Source organism: Schistocerca serialis, chromosome 9, assembly GCF_023864345.2.
Source record: "Schistocerca serialis cubense isolate TAMUIC-IGC-003099 chromosome 9, iqSchSeri2.2, whole genome shotgun sequence".
Taxonomy (NCBI): domain Eukaryota; kingdom Metazoa; phylum Arthropoda; class Insecta; order Orthoptera; family Acrididae; genus Schistocerca; species Schistocerca serialis.
Genome location: NC_064646.1, coordinates 62571978 through 62594861, shown reverse-complemented (window position 1 = coordinate 62594861; position 22884 = coordinate 62571978). Strand labels below are relative to the sequence as shown.

At 37.4% G+C, this 22884-nt stretch overlaps 1 protein-coding gene across 1 annotated transcript in view; it reads right to left on the bottom strand.

Moving 5' to 3' along the window:
- The window catches only part of LOC126418491 (HIV Tat-specific factor 1 homolog), a 597418-nt gene that overhangs the window by 554275 nt on the left and 20259 nt on the right, over nucleotides 1-22884 (bottom strand). The window contains exon 4 of the mRNA XM_050085269.1: nucleotides 18831-19036. Coding sequence (XP_049941226.1) covers nucleotides 18831-19036 — 206 coding nt within the window. The remainder of the gene's footprint in view (nucleotides 1-18830; nucleotides 19037-22884) is intronic.

The window sequence follows — 22884 nt, the reverse complement described above, 5'->3', positions numbered from 1 at the left end:
TTTGATGCATCTCTCTGTGCTGGTCTATCCAGTATAAGTCTCTTCATTTCTACATTACTACAGCAGCTCTATACCAGTTTGGACCTGCACATCAACCTACAATTTATACACCTCACCTCCCCCCCCCCCTCCAACCCCCCTTCATTACAAAAGTAACTAATCTTTCATGGATCTGGATGTGTTCTAAAAATCTATCCTTCATTTTTGATAAGCTGTGCCATCAATCTCTTTTCTCCCCAATTTGATTAAGTACATATTTCTTACTATCCAACTGCTAATATAATGAAAGTTGTAACAAAACTATGGAAAGAACAGATCCACTGGAACAAGTATACAACAACAACCTCACATCCTATAGAGACAATGAAAGCTGAGAATGATAAATCCAAATAATATCGGAAAGTGGATACACACTAAACAGAAAGTATTCAATGGTAGTACATGCGTACCACCACAAAGCAAGGCCCTGTTAGTAGTGTACAGAAGTATGGAGGCCTCGGCTGCGACCAGTGCTCTGCCAGCGTTGAACACTGAACTTGTTTCTCACCATATTCTTTCGGATCTGGTAAGATAGTGTACAAAGTTAGGGATGTCCGACGCCCTAGTGCCATGTGTAAGTTCCCGAATGTCTGTATTCAGGCTGAGGTAACAGAATACGGGGAGTAAGGGGCTGAGGGAACTTAGGCATTGGCTTCAGATTGTGGGGCATGCTCAGCTACTTTTTCACGTGCATCGAACTTAACAAAAGAAGAAGAAAATAACATTGATTTTGGCCACCAAATTGCCTCCTGTATTTTTGAATCATTGAACTGGAGAACTTGATCAGAAAATAGTCAAGTGAAATTGGTGGAGCACTTAAAATTTACAGAATGAGATACATTATAGTAATCAGAACTGCAGTAAGAAATTAAGACGAGACAGAATTACAATCAGAAACTTTGTTTCACTACAGAGGAACAGAACAGGCTTTACTGAAAATAAAAAATTAAAAATGATATTACAGGTATTGAAGGAGTCTCAGACAGAATGCACAAGTATGCTCACACTCTGATGAGGAAGCAGAGAACTGCTATGAAGAGTTACAGAAACTAACAAATGACAGACAATCCCACTATAAGGGACAAAAACTAGAGAACAATTCTTCAGTGTAATCTTTAGGAACAGAGGTCATATATTAGTAGAATTTAATGAGTACAACATGTTTATCCTCAACAAATTATTCCAGAAAAAGATAATTAGGAAATAGACTTGATGAAGATCAAATGGCACTAAAATTGAAATGACCATATTCTATCAAACAATAAATTGTAAAATATAAGACAGAATTCTGTCCCATAATTTTTTAGTTTACTTGAAAGAGTTTTCCTTTGAAACAATAATAAGACTGAACAAGATTTGATGGCCCTAAACAACTTTAAAATTTCAAATGTTCATAGACTCATAACATGTAGAGTACCAACAAATGTGAAGTTAAAAAGAAACAGACTCATCAGGTAGGAACGCAGAAATGTACAGTACGAGATTTTATTTAAAAGCATAAATGTGCATTATGAGATTTTATTTAAAAACAAGGTTTACCAGATTAATTTAAGTAATAAATGTAGCATGTTATAAAATGAATGTTATATCGACAAAGACAAAAATGTGAAATTATTCGTCTGAGGAAGTTTTGCAAACAAGAAAAGAAGTTCTAGGAACAGAGAAAGCAAAAGAAATGAAAATATCAAATGGAACAATGCAGCTATATAGTTAGGGATATACTTTAACACAAATGGTAATAGGAATGTGATAGGATGAACTGAATTAAACAAAAATGTTTGTAAATGTCTTGGAGTGATGTAATACCATACAATCAAAATCTGGTAACAGAAACATGAACAACAATATTTCTGTGGGCATTTTTGGGATGGCACTGAAAATAACAGACTCTACATTAATACAATTTACAATGAAAACTGTACAAGCACTTCTACAGTGTTTTTTCAGTTTTTGTACACGTGAAGACATGAATCAGAAACACATGTAGATAATACTTAAAATAATGAGGTTCCACAATAATGTCAGGTGATGGATAAAGCCATTCAAGGCATGAAGAAAGTGGTAACACCAGTGATGTTCAGTGATGGGGTTCCAAAAGAAATTATTTAAAAAAACTGGAGGAGGAACAATGCAAAAGGAACTTATAAAATTATTTGCAGAACGTCTCCACAGAAAGGCAGTTCTTCAAAACTGGAATGCTGCAGGAACTAGCTCACTCAGCAAAGAGTATTGTTTCTTGTTTGCAGTCAAGCTCTGCTATCAGCTTTTCTTCATCAGGTTCTTGGCCCAGACACAGAAAGTCAATAATTCAAAGTTTAAAATGAAACTACTGCACAAGCATTTTTGTATTACTGGTTCATTACCTTGGAACATCAAGATATAAGAAGAACATGAAAGCAAATAATGAGTTCCACTTTTCTATGGAAACAATTTCAGAAACTGGGAATTTTGAATGCAAGGTAAGCTCAATGAACTAGTCTGTTGCATCTCACTGCAGAAAAATACACAGAAATAGCGAAGATTTCACATAGTGACATTGAAACGTAATGAACTGAGGAAGGCAAGAAACTCAAAAATCATATGAAACATGATAAAAAGAGGCATTCAAAAATACTAGAAAAAATTGCAAACAGCCTCCTGGAATACATGACAGACAGCAGCAGTGCATTTTTAATGTGGAAAAACTTGTGCAATGTAGTTGAAAGAAAAAGTATCGCTAGTCAGTTACTTAATCATAAACAATTAGTGTGATTGAATATCATTATGCCAAAAACGAGAATGGGTGAGTAGTCCTTAGAATTTGACTAGTTGATATATGATCTTCAGTCAACAGGTTTAGCAGTTAAAGAAACTGATGCTGTATATCATCTTCATTAACAATACCACAGGAATATGTTAACACAGTAACAGAAATTGAGATATTATCAACGGAAAGTCTGAAGGTAAGCCTCATGGATCATCAAAGTAAGCAGGCAAAGTCTAAGATGAAACCTGCTTTAGACTCAGGACCACACACATACATCCATCTAAAGTATCAGTCATGGGAGAACTCAAGAAATTAGTGAATATCGGCAAAACTGAGAAGTACAGATCAGCTGCACAAAAATAGTTGTTTTAAATGTCGCAACTGTGTTTTATTTGGACACAAAATAGCCGACTGTAATAAAAGCTGCAAATTCAGTAAATTATGACTCTCAAATGTCTTCTGTGAGTTTGGATACGTGGTGCATTTAATGAATCAGGGAGGATGGAATAATTCTGAGCCAGAAAACTTATTTGGAAAATCTGATGAAAGGGTTTGCTACGAATGAATGCAAACCAGTTAAGACATCCATATAACTGAATTACACAGAAACTGACGATGGTAAGAGACGGCATGAGAAGTGCCTTACTGATAATTAATATCATGTTTGCTTTATGTAACTCAAACAACACACACTGATTTACGCTACGCTGTTAATTATTTCAGCCATTATCAAAATGATCCAAAGGAATGAAAAAGGAAAGCTTTAAACTGAATATTGTGTTGCATAACAGGCACAATATATTCTGGGATGATTTATAAAAATGGGGAAAACAATTAAACAGTAGTAGCTTATGCTGATTGCGTTGTGAGTTCAGATGGAATCTCAACATCAGTTCATGGTTATCAATTTGTTTCGTAACACTGTAAGTTGGGGAACTAAAAACAAAGTACTGTAGCTCTTATCTACAGAAACAGGAAATGATAAGCTGAAAATTGTAGAATTGAAATTGGCTATATGAAAATAATTTAAAATGAAAAAATTGGGAGATTTGTGACAGTTCTTGAGAATTAATACAAATAAGAGGAAGGATGGAATAATTTTGAGCCTGAAAACTTATTTGAAAAATAATAAATTTACAATACTGCAGAACTTCTATCGCTTGAAACTTGTGTTATAGAACATTTGTGGTTTAAGCTGTTCCATGGCCTAAAAATTTTGAAAAATTAAAAACTTGTAATTTACAAAGACAATCATTCTTGTATTGCCCGTCTTTGTTAATGGGAATATAAAAGACTAAAACACATATAGCACGCATTTGTCAAAGGCTTGGCTTGATGTTTGAAAATGAAAATAGATGTTACATACATTGTTACAGAAAATAAATTAATTGACATTTTTACAAAATCATTGCGCAAATAAAAAATTAAAACATTGACACAAGGATTGGGAAATTTTTGGTTGTAGACTAGCATTACACAGAGTTGGGACAGAGGGAAAAACAGTAATTCTATATTATGTTCCTAATTATTTGTCTGCTACATATTCATCTTTGGTCACGAATTATCTTTGGCTTGTTCTGTATCTTGAGCACATATGTATTTGTTGTTCTAAAATGTGTCTAACATAATGTTCTTTCTTCAGTGAATAAATTACTTAAAATTGAAGTTTATTGCCGGCAACCACACTCTGCTAAGTCTTTCTTTATAAATTCTTTGGTTCAGTGTCAACAAAATCACAGATCTGTACTAACAGACTGTAAGAAAAATGCATTAGTAAATTCAAAAATACAAATGCCTATACTACAACTTTCATCAGATTGCTTCAAGACTGTGAAAAATTCAGAACTGTAAGAGAAGTCACGCAGATGGAGCCCACTTAATTGAACTGTTCTCAGCAGTCTTACAGGAACTTTTGAAGTCTTTAAACTAAGAAAAAGAAGGAATACACATTAATGAATCATATCTGAATAACCCCATTGTTGTCGATAACATGATTCTGCTTGCCTCTAGTGAACATAAACACCTTGAAGAAATGGAAGAAATTAATAGCACAAGTTTGGATGTAGGCCTGTATATAAAATAGAATAAGAAGAAAAACTTGTATTATGAAAACCATAGTAAGATTTTTTTAAAATTTAGGGCAGTTGAACACAACTACTGAAAGACTGCGAAATAAATACAAAGACATGTAGATCGGGTCTAGAATGCTTCTGGTAAAATAAACATGGTTTTCAAAACTAAGTTTCCAATATGACTGAAAAGAAAAGTTTATATACACAGTATTTATTACCAGTGTTGACTTACAGCAGAGAAACAATAAAAAACTGAGGGCTGCCCAGCATTTAATGGAGAGATGCATGTTGGGAATTACTAGAAGAGTCATGAAAACAAACACAAATATCACAGAATGCAATGGAGAGGAAGATGTAACTACGACTCCAATAAAAACAAAGGGGTGGTGGGTGGAACATGTAACCATGAGAAAGGTTGGTAAATGGTCCAAGGAAGTTAACTTCTTGATTCCTAGAGATAAGGAAAGTAGATATTAATATACTTCACTAATTCTCAAAACACTCCTAGAAATGAGCTGAAAACTTCATTAACTAATAACACCCCATAATGGAACAGCTTAACAATATCTTTTGCCAGGACTTTGGCTGCTTATGGTCTTGCCCAAAAATGAGGAGCACACTACGGACAATCCAGTGAACTTGTTGCAGCATCTCCTTGTCTTCCAACCCTCCATCCCATATCTCTTTTCTCCCCTCAAACACTCCATTAGATATGACAGGACTTCAAAAAGTAAGTTATGAATTATTATGGTAGGCCAACTAACTTTTATTGAATGCTGCACTATGCTTCAATGTGACATAGACACATGACACTATTTTCCACATTATTTAAAAAAAGGGGGTGGGTGGGAGAGAAAAGAAAGAAAGAAAGAAAAAACATGTCAAATATGGGGGAATGTACAATGTGGGAAATCACTGTTTAAGATGAAAAAGTTACAAAGAAGATACCCCTTTGCATTTTCACACTTTATGTGATATATGTACATAACAGGTATCAAAAAGACTTGTCAGGGATTACTTTATTATCTAATAAAGGTTTATTATCTAAATAAGAACCGCTGATGTAACTGGAACTGATAACTGTCTGGGAAGTAGGTACATTTGACTCAATTTCCTATGTCATAGTTGATGTTTTTGAAAGCCTGAAGCTGTCATTCATTATTTAAATAATGAAATACGGCACTAATTTTTTCATGCTTAGCATGACGTGTTTCGAGAATCTTTTCTCGTTGTCAAGTGCAAATATGTACATAAGTATTTTGTGTGGTGTTTGATTAAGTGTTATTCTGCGTCTCTTGCACTGTAGTCGTCTTTTTGAGGTTATCAGGTACTGTCCTTCTCAGTTATGTGGAAAACCACATGCACACAAACTATCACTCACATTATTTTTTTGTGTAACTTCACGCTGAAACATGCTAAATATGGTTCGACGAAGGTGTCACGATGATCACACCAATCACGTAACTGCATTTGCGCAGTAGAGACAGTTTGGAAATGGTTGTGATTGGTCATGAATCTTTATTCGAACAAACCTGGTTACTCGCATCAGTCAAATAATGCTTGGCGACAGCGGGAGATAAGGCACAAATTGTTCCAACTTTCACACGTTTACCAGATCAAATCCATTGAGTAGAGTGCCCTGGTGTCAAGAAAGTTAACCACGTAATATTTGTAAACACTACTGGACGGTCAACACCCTGCCAGCGTTATTTTTCTCCAGGATAATATTTTCGTAAAGCTTAAATGGCGGGAAAATTATACATATTTTGATGTAAAATTGGGTGCAAATCAACACTGTGGACATAGGAAATTTGACGGGAATGATAAAAATTGTTGTAAACAGCAGGAAACGTTAATTCCGGGAATGTAAAAGCAGGGTTATACTGTAGTTGGCACCATTGCATTATGGCTGCACACAGCATTGCATTTGGTCCATACACTAACAGAATCTCAAAGGTGAATTTGTGAGCAATTTAAATGTTTTGCACACAATAATTGTACTGTTCAATGTCTTTCAATTTTGGAGTATGTTTCCAGTTGCTACGCTATTCCACTCCCACAATGTGATATGTTTTTTATCCGTACCAAAACAGAATTGTTTCTGCAGGAAACCCGGAACATGTACTCTTTTCTGAAAACATGCACAATGGTCTTAGAATGGAACGATGGTGTAACTTACTTTCTGAGGCCCCTACGTACAACTCCTCATCCTAGTCACGCTGCAGTGCTGGTAAAAAGTGTCTGACCAGGACAATATAGCTGAACAGGTGTGTGTGTGTATGTGTGTGTGTGTGTGTGTGTGTGTGTGTGTGTGTGTGTGTGTGTGAGATTTCACTGTTAGATTTGAAAGTCTAATAACATTGTCCATCTTGTTTGTGTGTCTATTGACAAGTCAATGCCACAACTACACAATGAGTCGTTGTCACCCTTATTCCTTTCTACAGTGGCCGGAAGCAGACATCACTAGAACGGCTCGAGAACTTACAGAAATTAGCCGACTGACTCATGGCATCAACAGCGAGTTGCCTGAGGGTATAAAAATGGACAACAATGAAAGAAAGACAAACAAAAGATGTGGCACAGTGGAATAACAAGTCCAGCAAGCAAACCATGATTGAAAACCTAAGACGTAGTGAATCCAGAACCAAACTACAATGTGTGGTGAGATCAATACAAGAGTGCAGTGAAATCATAACTGATAGAGCGGCTGTGCTGTTAGCTTCAAAGGACAGTCGGAGTGCTGACAGTCGTGGTTCCATAGCCAGTGCCGTAGTGGCAACTGCAGTACTCGCAGATTTTAGCAGTGCTGTCTAGCAGCTGTGATCGAGGCCCACACCTCCTGGTGGGCTTTCAGACTCACCAGGTCGGTACACCAGACTTCCAGCATTTCTATTTCATCAAGCATATTAAATCTTCAGGTTATTTTTCATCCTTACTGTTACTTTTTGTTTTTTCCTACAAGTATTGCGTATTGCTATCTCTGTCTCCCATTTCACGAAAAAAAGCAGATTTACGCTCATTATTACCAAAAGTATAAATGATATCTTGATAATATTTTCAGCACACAAAAGACTGAAGCAGAGAGGAATTATGGTTTCGGAATAGTACAGGAAGCTAATGTAAATCATAATGCACAGCCTGTGCGTGCATACTGTGGTATTTAACTTCAGTCCACCAGTAAACCTTGGGGTTCTCTTATGAAAATATAGGACAATAAGAAGCAGGTCTTGAAGAAAATTTATTTATGCAGAATGTCCACATATAGAATGATGAACAACAATAATATTCAAGAGCAGGAGGACTAAAAAAAGAAATATTCAAAAAAGTACTGAAAGGTGATTTCGTATGTCATGAATTTCCACACCAAACATATCTCAACAAAGTGAATGTTGGTTACAGATTAACATCAAATTAACTGTAAGGTCATTAGTGTCTAACTCAATTGAGCAAAGATCGGAGAAGAAATTGACTATAGCCCAGTTAAATGAGCCACTACACCCGTCTTCAGACAGAAAATCTCATTACAAATGAGAACCATGACATAAAGCTTGAATTAGCAACATCCAAAGCTAAAATCAAAATGGCAGTCCTACACATAATGCTGACTCACTCTTCCAAAAAGATGTGAATTGTTTAAAGGAAGTTAGAAAAATAAAATACAGTGTAGCTTTTCATCCTGTGGCAAGGGAAACTGAAATCAGCAATTCACAGGAGTGACAGGACTACTAATCAGGAATCTTACTGTGTCAAAAAAATGCATATATCCACACAGCCACAGCAACACTGGGGACTCTGCAACATCCCGAATCAGAGCAGCTTCACATCCCCCTTGCAGTCCACATCAGAGATGGCAGAATTAATCTTATCTTTTGTCCAGTGATGGATTTGCTGCATTCTCACAGATTCACCTTTGATTGTGGACTAAATGATCCGACACGTCAGTAGTGGCCAAAATGTTCTGCAGAAATAAAAATGATAAAGAAAACACAGTGGATTATGTATGAAAGTGATTTTTATGAGTTATTTGCACCACATGTATCAAACAATATTATACGACGTAAGAATAAAATTTTTTGGTGTTCACATTATCAGATTTAATTGATATTTTGGCTTCTGTTGCAAGAGTTGTTCTCAGCAAACTTTTTGGCAACAGTCCTTGCGGCAGAATGCCAAACATTGATTCAATTTCATAATATGATGTGATGCAAAACCAAGAAACATTTTATTCAAACCAAACAAGATTGCCTAGAATACTTTCCTGGTCCAGTTTTGTATAATGAAAAGAAATAATTCAAGTTTGACTTAATAGTCAATGTGAACCGATACACACAAATAAGACTTTTGGTAGCATAAACTTGATGCAAACAGCAAATTTTGCAATGTTTTCTGGAAGTTACCCAACAAAAAGTATGACCAAGCTTTTTGTCAACAACAAATGAAGGAAAATTAGGAAAGGAGCCGATACTGAAGAACTGCTGCAGTGAGAGAATTAGTCACAATCTTTCACACATAAGTTGTCTCCATTCCAAATTACATGTCTCTCATACTGCAGTCTTATGTAAGTTTGCCGTATGAATAGAAATGGTCAGTGAAAGGTTCAGTGCTACACTCCTGGAAATGGAAAAAAGAACACATTGACACCAGTGTGTCAGACCCACCATACTTGCTCCGGACACTGCGAGAGGGCTGTACAAGCAATGATCACACGCACGGCACAGCGGACACACCAGGAACCGCGGTGTTGGCCGTCGAATGGCGCTAGCTGCGCAGCATTTGTGCACCGCCGCCGTCAGTGTCAGCCAGTTTGCCGTGGCATACGGAGCTCCATCGCAGTCTTTAACACTGGTAGCATGCCGCGACAGCGTGGACGTGAACCGTATGTACAGTTGACGGACTTTGAGCGAGGGCGTATAGTGGGCATGCGGGAGGCCGGGTGGACGTACCGCCGAATTGCTCAACACGTGGGGCGTGAGGTCTCCACAGTACATCGATGTTGTCGCCAGTGGTCGGCGGAAGGTGCACGTGCCCGTCGACCTGGGACCGGACCGCAGCGACGCACGGATGCACGCCAAGACCGTAGGATCCTACGCAGTGCCGTAGGGGACCGCACCGCCACTTCCCAGCAAATTAGGTACACTGTTGCTCCTGGGGTATCGGCGAGGACCATTCGCAACCATCTCCATGAAGCTGGGCTACGGTCCCGCACACCGTTAGGCCGTCTTCCGCTCACGCCCCAACATCGTGCAGCCCGCCTCCAGTGGTGTCGCGACAGGCGTGAATGGAGGGACGAATGGAGACGTGTCGTCTTCAGCGATGAGAGTCGCTTCTGCCTTGGTGCCAATGATGGTCGTATGCGTGTTTGGCGCCGTGCAGGTGAGCGCCACAATCAGGACTGCATACGACCGAGGCACACAGGGCCAACACCCGGCATCATGGTGTGGGGAGCGATCTCCTACACTGGCCGTACACCACTGGTGATCGTCGAGGGGACACTGAATAGTGCACGGTACATCCAAACCGTCATCGAACCCATCGTTCTACCATTCCTAGACCGGCAAGGAAACTTGCTGTTCCAACAGGACAATGCACGTCCGCATGTATCCCGTGCCACCCAACGTGCTCTAGAAGGTGTAAGTCAACTACCCTGGCCAGCAAGATCTCCGGATCTGTCCCCCATTGAGCATGTTTGGGACTGGATGAAGCGTCGTCTCACGCGGTCTGCACGTCCAGCACGAACGCTGGTCCAACTGAGGCGCCAGGTGGAAATGGCATGGCAAGCCGTTCCACAGGACTACATCCAGCATCTCTACGATCGTCTCCATGGGAGAATAGCAGCCTGCATTGCTGCGAAAGGTGGATATACACTGTACTAGTGCCGACATTGTGCATGCTCTGTTGCCTGTGTCTATGTGCCTGTGGTTCTGTCAGTGTGATCATGTGATGTATCTGACCCCAGGAATGTGTCAATAAAGTTTCCCCTTCCTGGGACAAATAATTCACGGTGTTCTTATTTCAATTTCCAGGAGTGTATTAGTCGCAGCAGGCATCACACTTTTCAAGAAAATGGGTTACCATACTACAAATCCGTTACTTGGAAAAGAAACTGAAAAACAAAGATATGAAGATGTTCTTGCTACACAAGAACATTATATGTAGGAGTGATATATGATTTTTATCAGTACTGTCTACTTCAAGATGAAGATGCATCCTTTAGTCAGCAAAATGCAAATAGTTGTAATAAAGTAACTGTCAAGAAAGAAAAACAAAATATCCGTGGTCATTTTATTTTCAAGAATATTGCAAGATACTTCAGACACAATACCAAAAATGGTTAGCACAAATTTTGCAGCACATGAACACCAGAAATCATTTTTTAATTGCTGAAAAGTGATGAATGTGCTGGAACCAACAACACACCTCACCAATGTTTAATCTCAATGGACATTATTAAATAGTCCTGTCTGCTTGTACAAATTACTGAACTGAACTGCAAGTGTACGATGGGGACATAGCAAATTCATGAAACCCTAAGGTATCATCCAATCATCTATCCTTCTAAATTTCTCTCTAAGAATCAACACATATTCCAAAAGCAATAATCATATGAAACCCAGCTCATTATTTCCATTCACAAGGCAACAGTGCCATGTTAATTCTTTGTCTTTTTCACTTCTTTAAAGCTGAAAAGTTCTGCACTTCACCTAGTACAGAAAAAAAGTATGTAATTGTCATGAAGACATCTTACAAACATGATTCGGTATGTTAGTCACATAATGACACCTGAAGGCACATCAGGTTTGCCACAGGGGGTGTGCTAGAACCATTATTACATACAATGTATGTAAATACCAGGTAGTTAATGTTAGAACAACTCAGGAGCAATATGAGGAAAACACAGTAGTATGCAGGAACCAATATTCAGGTTTAATTCAGTACTGTTACAATAACTGGGAAGTCATTCTACTGGCTACCAGTGAGAAACTTACTTTTACTAAGGTACAGGTGTCATTAACCCAAAAGTTAGTCTGAACATATTAGTGCTTCACTAGGCATGGTTCTATTGGAAGTGGTACGGCTTGCGTTCCTCCAACCATCTAACTGATCTACAGTTTAATGTGGACTCCAAACTACAGTGTAACTTGATATTTTTCGCATACACAAATCATTGCCATTGAGAGAGGCAATAAATAACAGGAAAAAAATTCATAGGCCTGACAGAGGACTGGGCTCTTGTCATTCCTAATCTTAGTCTGAAACACACTTAGGCGGTCAGCACACTGACTTTTACTGTGAGACTGGAACTTAGCACTCTAATCTTACAACCAACATTCACTAAGAAACCATACCATGAACCACATACAATTATAAGCAAAGTGTTTTGAATCCTACAGCTACATTATTGTCATGAATTTTACATCTTTTATCTTCAAATTATAAATGAGTCATACATTTTAAGTACCCATGGTAACATATATTGCCTTCCATTATATATATAGTTATAAATTATGTTGATAGCAATGAATGTTAAACTTCCAGCTTATATTACAAGGTCTGTTAGCGGCAGTCTCACACGATCTAGAGATTTTCTGACTAGCTTCAACTACAACTACACCTAAATCTATTGTTGCTACACTATTTTACACAGTCCCCACTGGTATGCAAATGACTCAGCAATCCTCAAGTTTACACATGTCTGTGTGAGGGGATATTGCGATTTTTATTTATTTCACATTTTCTCCCAATTATATTTTATTCATGCCTATCATTCTCTATAATGGAGGAAACATTTTTTGTTGGTCTTCTACTTTGCTCTTCAGATCTGTTGTTATTATTTTGATATTCAAAGTGTCCACTTAATTTGAAAGTTGAACATCTGTTTTCAGATATCCAATGTTTAATCATATTAACTGTAGTTCATAAGTCTGATCATTTACAGCTATTTGCGGATCACAATCTTAATTGTCTGCATTCCCTCTCCGCCTGAAAATGGGGACAACTGAGAGCAACGTAACAGTGGAACCATCCTCTCCCCATTCACAGATTTGTGTGTTCCTACATCCTATTCGAAGCAGATGTTTGGGGTTTGGACAGTGACCTGCTAACAGGTGCACAATATCCCAAGTGGGATAATGTGCATACTGGGACTATTCCTAATGCTTGGGAATATGCTGTACTGGTGGATATGCTTGCCTTGCAGTGCTTCTAGTACACCAGTCCGACTTGCCATTCGTCTAACTTCCAGGCTCGTTAGTGTCTTTTATTAGAAATATGAGCACCTGCGATCCCACACATTCATATTGTTCACACACCAATATATAATGCTACCCTGTAGCGTATCGTGATACCTATCAAACATATGCTGAGAATCACCACCAGTAAAGCCTCAACAGTTGTAGTGAAATAGACACGGGTGAGCCTCAGGAGTATGCTTCACTATATTCTTCACAGTATCCTTCTTTAGCTCCGCAGTTGAATAATAATAATAATAATAATAATAATAATAATAATAATAATGAAGCTATTTTCCAGTTTTAATTAAGGTACACTATGTGATCAAAAGTATCTGGACACCCCCAAAAACATACATTTTTCATATTAGGTGCATTGTGCTGCCATCTACTGCAAGGTACTCCATATCAGTGACCTCAGTAGCCATTAGACATTGTGAGAGAGCAGAATGGGGTGCTCCGCGGAACTCACGGACTTCGAACGTGGTCAGGTGATTGGGTGTCACATGTGTCAAATGTCTGCATGCGAGATTTCCACGCTCCTAAACATCCCTAGGTCCACGATGTGATAGTGAAGTGAAGTGGAAACGTGAAGGGACACGTACAGCACAAAAGCGTACAGGCCAACCTCCTCTGTTGATTGACAGAGTACTATGACAGTGAGGCGGGAGGTGAGAAAACTTGCATTTCATTGTCGAGCGGCTGCTCATAAGCCACACATCACGCTGGTAAATACCAAACGATGCCTCGCTTGGTGTAAGGAGCGTAAACATTGGACAATTGGACAATGTAAAAACATTGTGTGGAGTGATGAATCATGGTACACAATGTGGCGATCCGATAGTAGGGTGTGGATATGGCTAATGCCCGGTGAACGTCATTCGTCAGATTGTGTAGTACCAACAGTAAAATTCGGAGGTGGTGGTGTTACGGTGTGGTCATGTTTTTCATGGAGGGGGCTTGCACCCCTTTTTGTCCTGTGTGGCCCTACCACAGCACAGACGTACATTAATGTTTTAACCAGCTTCTTGCTTCCCACTGTTGAAGAGCAATTCTGGGATGGCGATTGCATCTTTCAACATAACTGAGCACCTGTTCAAAATTCACGGAATGTGGTGGAGTGGTTACACGACAATAACATCCCTGTAATGGACTGGCCTGCACAGAGTCCTGACCTGAATCCTACAGAACACCTTTGGGATGTTTTGGAATGCCTACTTCATGCCAGGCCTCACCAACCGACATCGATACCTCTCCTCAGTGCAGCACTCCGTGAAGAATGGGCTGCCATTCCCTAAGAAACCTTCCAGCACCTGATTAAACATACACCTGCGAGAGTGGAAGCTGTCATCAAGGCTAAGGGTGGGCCAACACCATATTGAACTCCATCATTACTGATGGAGGGCGCCATGAACTAGTAAGTCATTTTTAGTCAGGTGTCAATGTTGCTGCAAGAGACATCTCCATTACTTACAACACTTGATTTTACAGATTCCACCCACTTAAAGGTGTTGGTGAAGAACACAATCAGCCACAGATAGTTTTAAAAAGTTTTATTTTAATGCCATTACCAACTGTGAGCTGTCGTGCCCACCTTCAGATGGCTGACATTTTCAATTACAGTACTCTATTCACCAGCACTGTCCTGTCTGCTCCTGCACTCCACAACAATACTTAAGTATTTACCGCCTCTTTATATGTTGTGCAGATAAAAAAAAACATGTCAATGTGCCTGTATTAGATAAGATGTGAAGTATATACAATTACGTCCATTCTAATTGTCGGTGTTCCTTCCTGATCTGGTCCTCATGCCCTTTCAGGATGGTGAATTACGTGTTGAGGTATAAAAAACACCACATACTAAACACACCAATTTTTAAAAGTATTTCTGGTTTGTTGCGTTCTTCACCAACAATCCTTAATGGCCACTAAGTTCAAGATCCAGAATAGATCAAATAACACTTAAAGGTGTGTCTAAGTTAGTATCTCATTTTATAAGTGAAATAAAGCAGATTAAATTTTCTAATCAGTCTCCAAGTGCTCGGAAACATTAGAGTTCTGAACCATGACCGTTCTTTGGACTAGCGCTGAAATAAATCACTTTTGATAACAAGGTGTCTGTGTCAGTGAAAGAACATCCTGTCTATGTAGCACATTATATGTGACAGCCATTAACATAATCATCAACTAAAGTATGTCATGTGAACAATCATTCACAAACAGTAGCGAAGTGTGGTATTTTTTGTAGGGTAGAGTGAGAATTACGAATTTCAAAAAAAGAAAACAAATCTTGTGAAACAGAAACATTGCAAAAGTAACTTAGTTACATATTGCTACTAAAATTGAAACTACTACAGAAATTGTTATAAATAAGGGCATAAAAATAGCAAACAGCTACACATTCATAGAAATGTAACACACAATAATGCACTGTTACACTTCTTATAAAATTGTTTCATCTTCCTGTCCTTTTTCTGAGAGTAAACATCAATGATATGAGATATGAAATCCTGCCGATTGGTTACAGATTTCACAGTTCCCTTCTCTATAGTCAAAATAGCCAAGGTTGACAGTCTCTTGTTTGTTATTGTGTTGCGAAGGTGGCCTTTAACACATTTTAATGTACTCATACTTCTTTTGTAAGACACAGTGGTTCCTGGAATCACAAGAACTAAGGACAGTAATTTCATACATTCAGAGAACATGTTTTTTTTAATCCATTGTTTATAAGCAATTTAAGGATGTCCTGAGGCTCTAGAAGTTTATCCCCACTGCAGTAAATAAAGGGGGACTGATAACCTCAGATGTTAAGTCCCATAGTGCTCAGAACCACGATGTAAATAAACATAAGTTCTCTTTTCAGTTTTTCATTGTCAATAAAGGATATGCTGGATTTTAAGTAGTTTTTCAACTTCTCATATAGGGAAATTGTTTGACTTACTATAACCTGAGCACTTTTTCTCATTTACGAGTTCCGTAAAACCTGTTTCATGAAAGTCCTAGAATTTAGTTTTGATGTTTACTGCCACTGTGTCAATCATTTCGAATACTAGCCTTCTCAATTTATGAATACTTACTTCCGTTTCATTAAAATCAATTTCAGATACTCCTGCTACATTTATAAGGCTCTTAGCTTCCACTGCGAATTTCAGAATAATTTCCTCACATCTTAGTCTTTCAACAGTCTTAATGCAGTTTTCAATTTCAAGCTTACAGTGTCTTACGTCCACAGTTTTATTTTACACGATGTTAGACAAGACATTGGTATGCTGGAAAATCAAGCTGTAAAACTGCAATAGAAAAAGAAAAATTTGGTCATCTAGTATACCATTTAGTCCACTTGTTTGATGTAAAGAACCATCATCCCACCCTTCATTGTTTATCACATCATTAAACGCTGCTCTCCGGTCTATATAGTGAAGAATAATGGTTTGTGCACTGTTTAAATGAAAATTCCACCTTATTTCACAATGACCTGGTAGTTTAAATCCCCTTTCCCTCATATGTTCACTTCCTTTACCAGAACAGGTAAAAATGCATGAAATCCTGATAGATTAGCCACAAAAATTTTTAACTGCCTAATTTTTTTACAGGCACAGAGGAGGACTATGTACAACTGATGTGCATAGCAGTGGATAAAGAGAGCATGAGGATGCAGTTATTTCTCAGTAGAATGGACTCCATAATTTTCCTGTTTCATTGCACTGCAGTTGTCTTAATGTTCGCAATACTAATTTGTTTTTATCAATATTCCAACTACTAAGCACTTGCAACAAAACAGTGGCTATGCCTTGTGCACTCCGATCTTTAGATAGTCGCAAAACTCTATGAATCTCTCTTGTATTTCTCCTGATTCATTATTTGCAAAACGAAAAATTACACCCATCTGACTTCTAGTTGAGACATCTGTTGTTTTGTCGGCTTGTACTGATATAAGAGAACTATTTTTAACTTCACTTGAAATTTGTTCTTTGACAACATCTGTAATACAAGCTATTAATTCATTCTGTGTGTCAAAGATTGCACCTTTAAATACTCCATCGGAAGCTAAATGATCTTTCATGTATGGTTCTTCCTCCACCCCATGCTAAAAAGCAGATTGTCAAAATAAAATTATACTTCTGTTTCGATCGACTTTCTCGGTGTGTTTCGAAGCCTCCAAGCATACTGCTTCTGAAAAAACATGATCAATTCTTATTGCACCCATCTGCTTGTATTTAACAGCTGGTGTAATATGTGAAATGGAACGGTCATGCTTTCTTGCTTTCGAAAGGAAATTTTGAAGACTCTCTTCCCCCACTCCCCACCTATTCCATTCAAAATGGTCATTACCCATTCTAAATAGTACACAGTAAAAGCAAAAAAGTTTGTTCATTAGAATGCTGCCACAGAACCATGGTTTTGAACTGTACCATTGTGTTAGGAAATGTCTTACAAATTTTCCATAAGATTTTTTTAGTACACAGACAAGGTGTCGAGTTTCTTTCTTTCACCAGGAGTTTATCTTCTAAAGAAAGACGAGAGAAGAATGCAAGGTTTTCAGTTAAAAAAATTCAGTAAGTGTTGTGATAAAATAAACGTGTCCATGGGAGTTTGAAGTAGTCAGAAATACCATGCTTTCCAACATAATGATTTCAATATTAAACAACTTACAGTTTTCCTTTTGACAATGCAATGTCAAGTCAGACTGTTTATAGCTCCTCACATGCGACAGGGAACACCAAAATATACTTCACTAATCAGTTAATCACTACTACTGGTTACTACATTTTAACAACAAAAGGTTTCACCATAAGCACATTTAGTAAGGTTGATATGAAAATCTACAGACACACTACAGAGTTGCCAATGTTTCAAATAAGTAAGGCTAATAAATTTGAATCTGAATAACAATGAAAATAGGTAAGCTATTTCCTGTCGTCTTACAACATCCGATGATGCATTCACATTTATTTTATGTCACACTAATTTTATATAAATTATGAATGTCTTCATGTTCTTTGTGCTTTAAATAAATGGTTAAATCAATAGTTAATAGTTTCTCATTCTGCCCGGCTTGCTGGTAGCATGCAAGACAATGCGAAGTAGCATTATCTGTTAGGGAACTGCTGAAAGACTTGTCCTTACACTTTGCCCTGTGTTCACCTGCTGATGAGAAGTAGAAACAAATCAAACACCAGCTTTAAAAACCGTATCCACACTGTAGAAGCTCCAGTCTGCCACATGAAAGAAACGAGCTTACTGCACATGCTCGTAACAATCACAGAATTCCGAGCTGCTATTGGTTGCAAAGCTAGACGAATGGTGCAGTATACTGGCAGGTGCATATATGAAGTTCAAACATAAAATATTTGAAAACATTTACGTAGGCTCAGCCTTAGAGCTTTAATGGATGCTTCGCTACTGTACACGAATGGTGATTTGTATGGGAAATGATTTGATATTTTACACATCCTGTGACCCTTTTGGATACACAAAAAAGGTAAACACAAGAGAAAGAAAATGAAAAGATGACTGAAGGATGGATAAATTATTCAGCAACCAGATGAAAATCACAGAATGCGAAGCCACAAGATGAGAAGGGAGGGGGTGGACCCTGTGGAAGCATTTCAGTATCATACTACACTAAATCCTCTCATAGTGAAACCAGAGCAGATAATGTCTACAAAAAGTCTCTCACAATGGCTCCTGTAGCTGCAATACACAAAGAGGATATTCAAACTAATATAACTGTTGTGCTCTTACCTTTATGTAGGAGCAGAGGCCATCACCTTTAAGTTCGCCAGAAACAGGATCAGTATACAGCTTCACTTTCATCTTGCCAGTGTCAACATCACGCATCACCAATCCACATTTCTGCATTACATCTACAAATTCTTGCTCTGTGATGTCTAATGGAAGATTGCTCACATACACTTTGGTATTATGCTGCTCATCTAGTTCAAACCAAGCTGTAAAAAAAAGTAAATTGTTTATGTCTTCCACAATTTTCTTTTATCAACATATACAACAGCATGCAAAAAGACCTATCTTGTTAAGGGTAAATGGTAACAATTACTCACACAAAATCAGCACATTATCATGGTGCCTTACACCCAAAACAGTAGCTATATATGCATTTACAATGTCTGGCTAATGTAATGCAAAGTTAGAGACACTGCTGTTGAATCCTAAAGCTGATTTCAAACGTAAAAGATGCTTACCAGAAATGAAATTGCACAACAGAATCATTTTTCCATTTAGGTTGTACATATTTAGTTCTTTTCTTCATTCTACAACTAGTTTTACTTAATGGTGTGTTTCTGGGTGTTGCGCCAAGCATTAAATGGAAACAACAACTTGGTTGAACACCCAGGAGCACACAATTAGTCAATTGTGTGAAAGCTAAGAAATAATACTTCTATCTTTCTATGCAATTATCAAGCATTTTGGATAGAACAAGGTGTGATACATATGAAAACTGCAGCACATTCACTTGATGTGCTTCTGTTTGTTTCAGTTACAAAAAACATTTGATAACAGTTTCAAAAGCTGAAGCTAGTTGTTAAATGAAGAAAAGGTCTAAATAGATCCAGCCTAAATGGAAAAAATGCTGCATTCATTTAAAAAATTTACAGCTGTGGTGCCCACTATGAAGAAGATGAATGCAACTGTTCTAGTGACACATGACAGCAATACACTTTTCTATTTATGTCCTCTGGCAAAGAATTTGAGCTTGAAAACTGAACTACGGCTATCTGTTGCTCGACACCTGACTGGCTGTTTTTGTCGTATCATTACTTACAGAACACACAGCAATGAACGTACAGCTTACAAACACACAGAACACGTGCTTATTCAAAATGTGAAACATAAGATATAAGAAAAAAATAAAACTCTGTCCTTTTATAAGTCCATTCATTTTAGTTAGTGTATCTTAGTAACTTACAGACATTGTGTACAACATATGAAACTGACTGGTGCTTTCAACTACTGTTGGTATCATTCACACTGTTTTCTTTAACACATGTGTGCACTGTATTACATTAGTTACATATGATCAAATTTAGAATGTCTCCTGCTTACTTTTAATATATCAGAAGATGTTCTGTAACTGAGCAAAACCAGTCATCATTACGGACAGGAAAATTTCACGAAAATGATAACGTGAAAAATAATGCAAAATTGGAAATTTTTAACAAAATATTGCAGAATTGCTGGTTTTTAAGAAATATTATGAAATCGGCAATTTTTAAAAACCGGAGAAATTTGTCATTTTTTCATTTAAACACTGCTATAAATCTGAGAATGGCAGTATGCGAGTTTTCATAACTACTAATTACTGAATGTTGAAATTGCATTTTGACGTCTTATTTTCTCAAGTCCGAGGTCCATGTATAATCTTAAAATGAATGATCTATTCCCACATAACTATGAAGCAATGTCAAAACTAACATCAAAAGTCGCAAAAAAACTGCACTGGAATTGGAAAAAATAACAGCGAAAAAGTAAAAATACACTGAAACTAGAGAAAGAGTGATATGAGAAAAAAATAATGAATCTGAGAAAAAAATATCCAACAAATTTTGTTAAAAAGACCTGAATTTGGCAAGAAAAGGTAGCACCAATTTTGGCAAAAAAGGTAAGAAAAAAATAACACTCAATATGAGAGACAGAGAGAGAGAGAGAGAGAGAGAGACAAAGAGAGAGAGAGAACGAATCCAGCGAAATAGCAGCAAATTTTGTAAAAGTAGCAGCGAATTTAGCAAAAAATTGCACCAAATACAGCAGCAAATTTGTCAAAAAAAGGTAGAAACACACAAAATTTGTAAAAAAAATCCCCAAATTTGGCAAAAATAAAACCTAATTTGTCATAAAATAACTCCAGTTTGGCAAGAAGCTCCAAAATCGGCAAAAAAATTAGAATTTGGTAAAAAATAGCTCCAAATCTGACAAAAAAACCAAAAAAAGACAAATACGAAACTGACAAAAACAACAAAAATGTTCCAAATTTGGCAAAAAAACATCGAAATTGGCACAAAAATCAGAAATTGGTAAAGAACACTGAAAATGCCTAGAAAATGCTGAAATATACTGTGAATTTGGCAAAAATTGTAACTTTGAATTAAGCAAAAAAAAGGTAACACAGAATCTGGCTTAGAACAATACCAGATCTGGTAAAAAATAACACCAAATATAGAAAAAAATTAATTTTACCAAAAATAACGCTGAAACAGGATATAAAATAAAACAATCTTTTCCTGTCCCTACTCATCATTGTGAAAAAAGTAGGACATTTGATTATAATAAAAGACATTATTATATAATGCAGTAGTTGTGGGTTACTTCTTTTGACAGTATGTCAAGTATTCCTAAAAATAAAATGTTTTTAATTACTCTTTTGCCACCACCACTCTGTATTTTTAATACCACGTAATAGTTCAATTTCCTAAACCTCCCCAGTCCTTTTCCTTCATCCCTCTTCCCTCCCCTCCTTCTGCCACAAGAAGTAGTCACTGGCTCTGAAAGCTTGCTGTTTTCCATATCTTTTATATGAGTTTACTGTCGCCACTGATGCTGAATGCATTTTTTATCCATCCTGTAATAACACACAATCTAATCCTAGCATGACTTTATAAACAACATATTCTGTGGTAACCAGTTTTAATAAGCTATCAGCAGAAATAAATAAACAGCATTTAATCAGAGACTCTCAGCAATTTAAAAAAGAGCATTAAAATTTTACTCTACACCCTGATACATACTTTGTCAACCACTGTGAAGTGCATGGCAGAGGCCACGTAGCATAGTATCGCATGTTAGGGTTTGTTCCTGTTCCATTCATGTATGGGGAGCAGGAATGATAACTGCTTGTCCATGTGTGGTGTAATTACTGTAGTCTATTTTTTTCTCCACATTTCCCAAATGGATATCAAAAATTATGAAAAAAATAGGTTGCAACTCACCATAAAGAGGACATGATGAGCTGCAGACATGTACAACAAAAAGTCTGTTACGCACAGAAGCAGACACACCTCATGCACACATGACTGCTAACAATGGCCTCTCTTGCCAGACATGCACCCTGGACACAGCAGCTGGAGATAGTGGTTATGTGTGCCTGAGGTGTGCCTGCTTCTATATGTAACAGTCTTTTTGTTGTGCTTGTCTATAATTCAATGTGTTATCTTTATGGTGAGTAGCAATATATCCTGTTCATAATTTTTGATATTCCAACCTGTACTTTCCATCATTCCCTAAGGCAGTGATTCGTATGAGCCTGAAGAACATATCTAGATTTTTCACTTAATGATGGTTCTTGAAATTTTGTTAATAGGCTTTCATCTACCAATTTGCATCGGTCATCAAGCATCTGCCAATCCCCCCCCCCCTTATTTTTTAAATATAATTGCAACACTCTCTCATCAGTCAAACAAACCTGTGTCCATTTCTGGTGCTCTCCTTTGAACATGTTCAATATCCTCTGTTAGTCCTATTTGGAATAGGCCCAACACACTTGAACAATATTCTAAGATAAGACACGTAAGTGATCTGTATGTAGTTTCCCTTGTAGATGGAATCCATTTTTCCAGTATCCTGCCAAAGAACCAAAATACGCTCCCATCCTTACTTATATCTCAGTCTATGTGATCATTCCATTTCATATACCTACAAATTTTACACCCAGGTACAAAAAGTCATACTGGCAGCTTAAAGAGTAAGACTATTCAATGCATACAGGTTGCTGTTATGCTGTAGATAGAGCTTTGACAACAATCAGGGTCACGATGTTAGCATTAAGCAAACAGTAATAAATAAA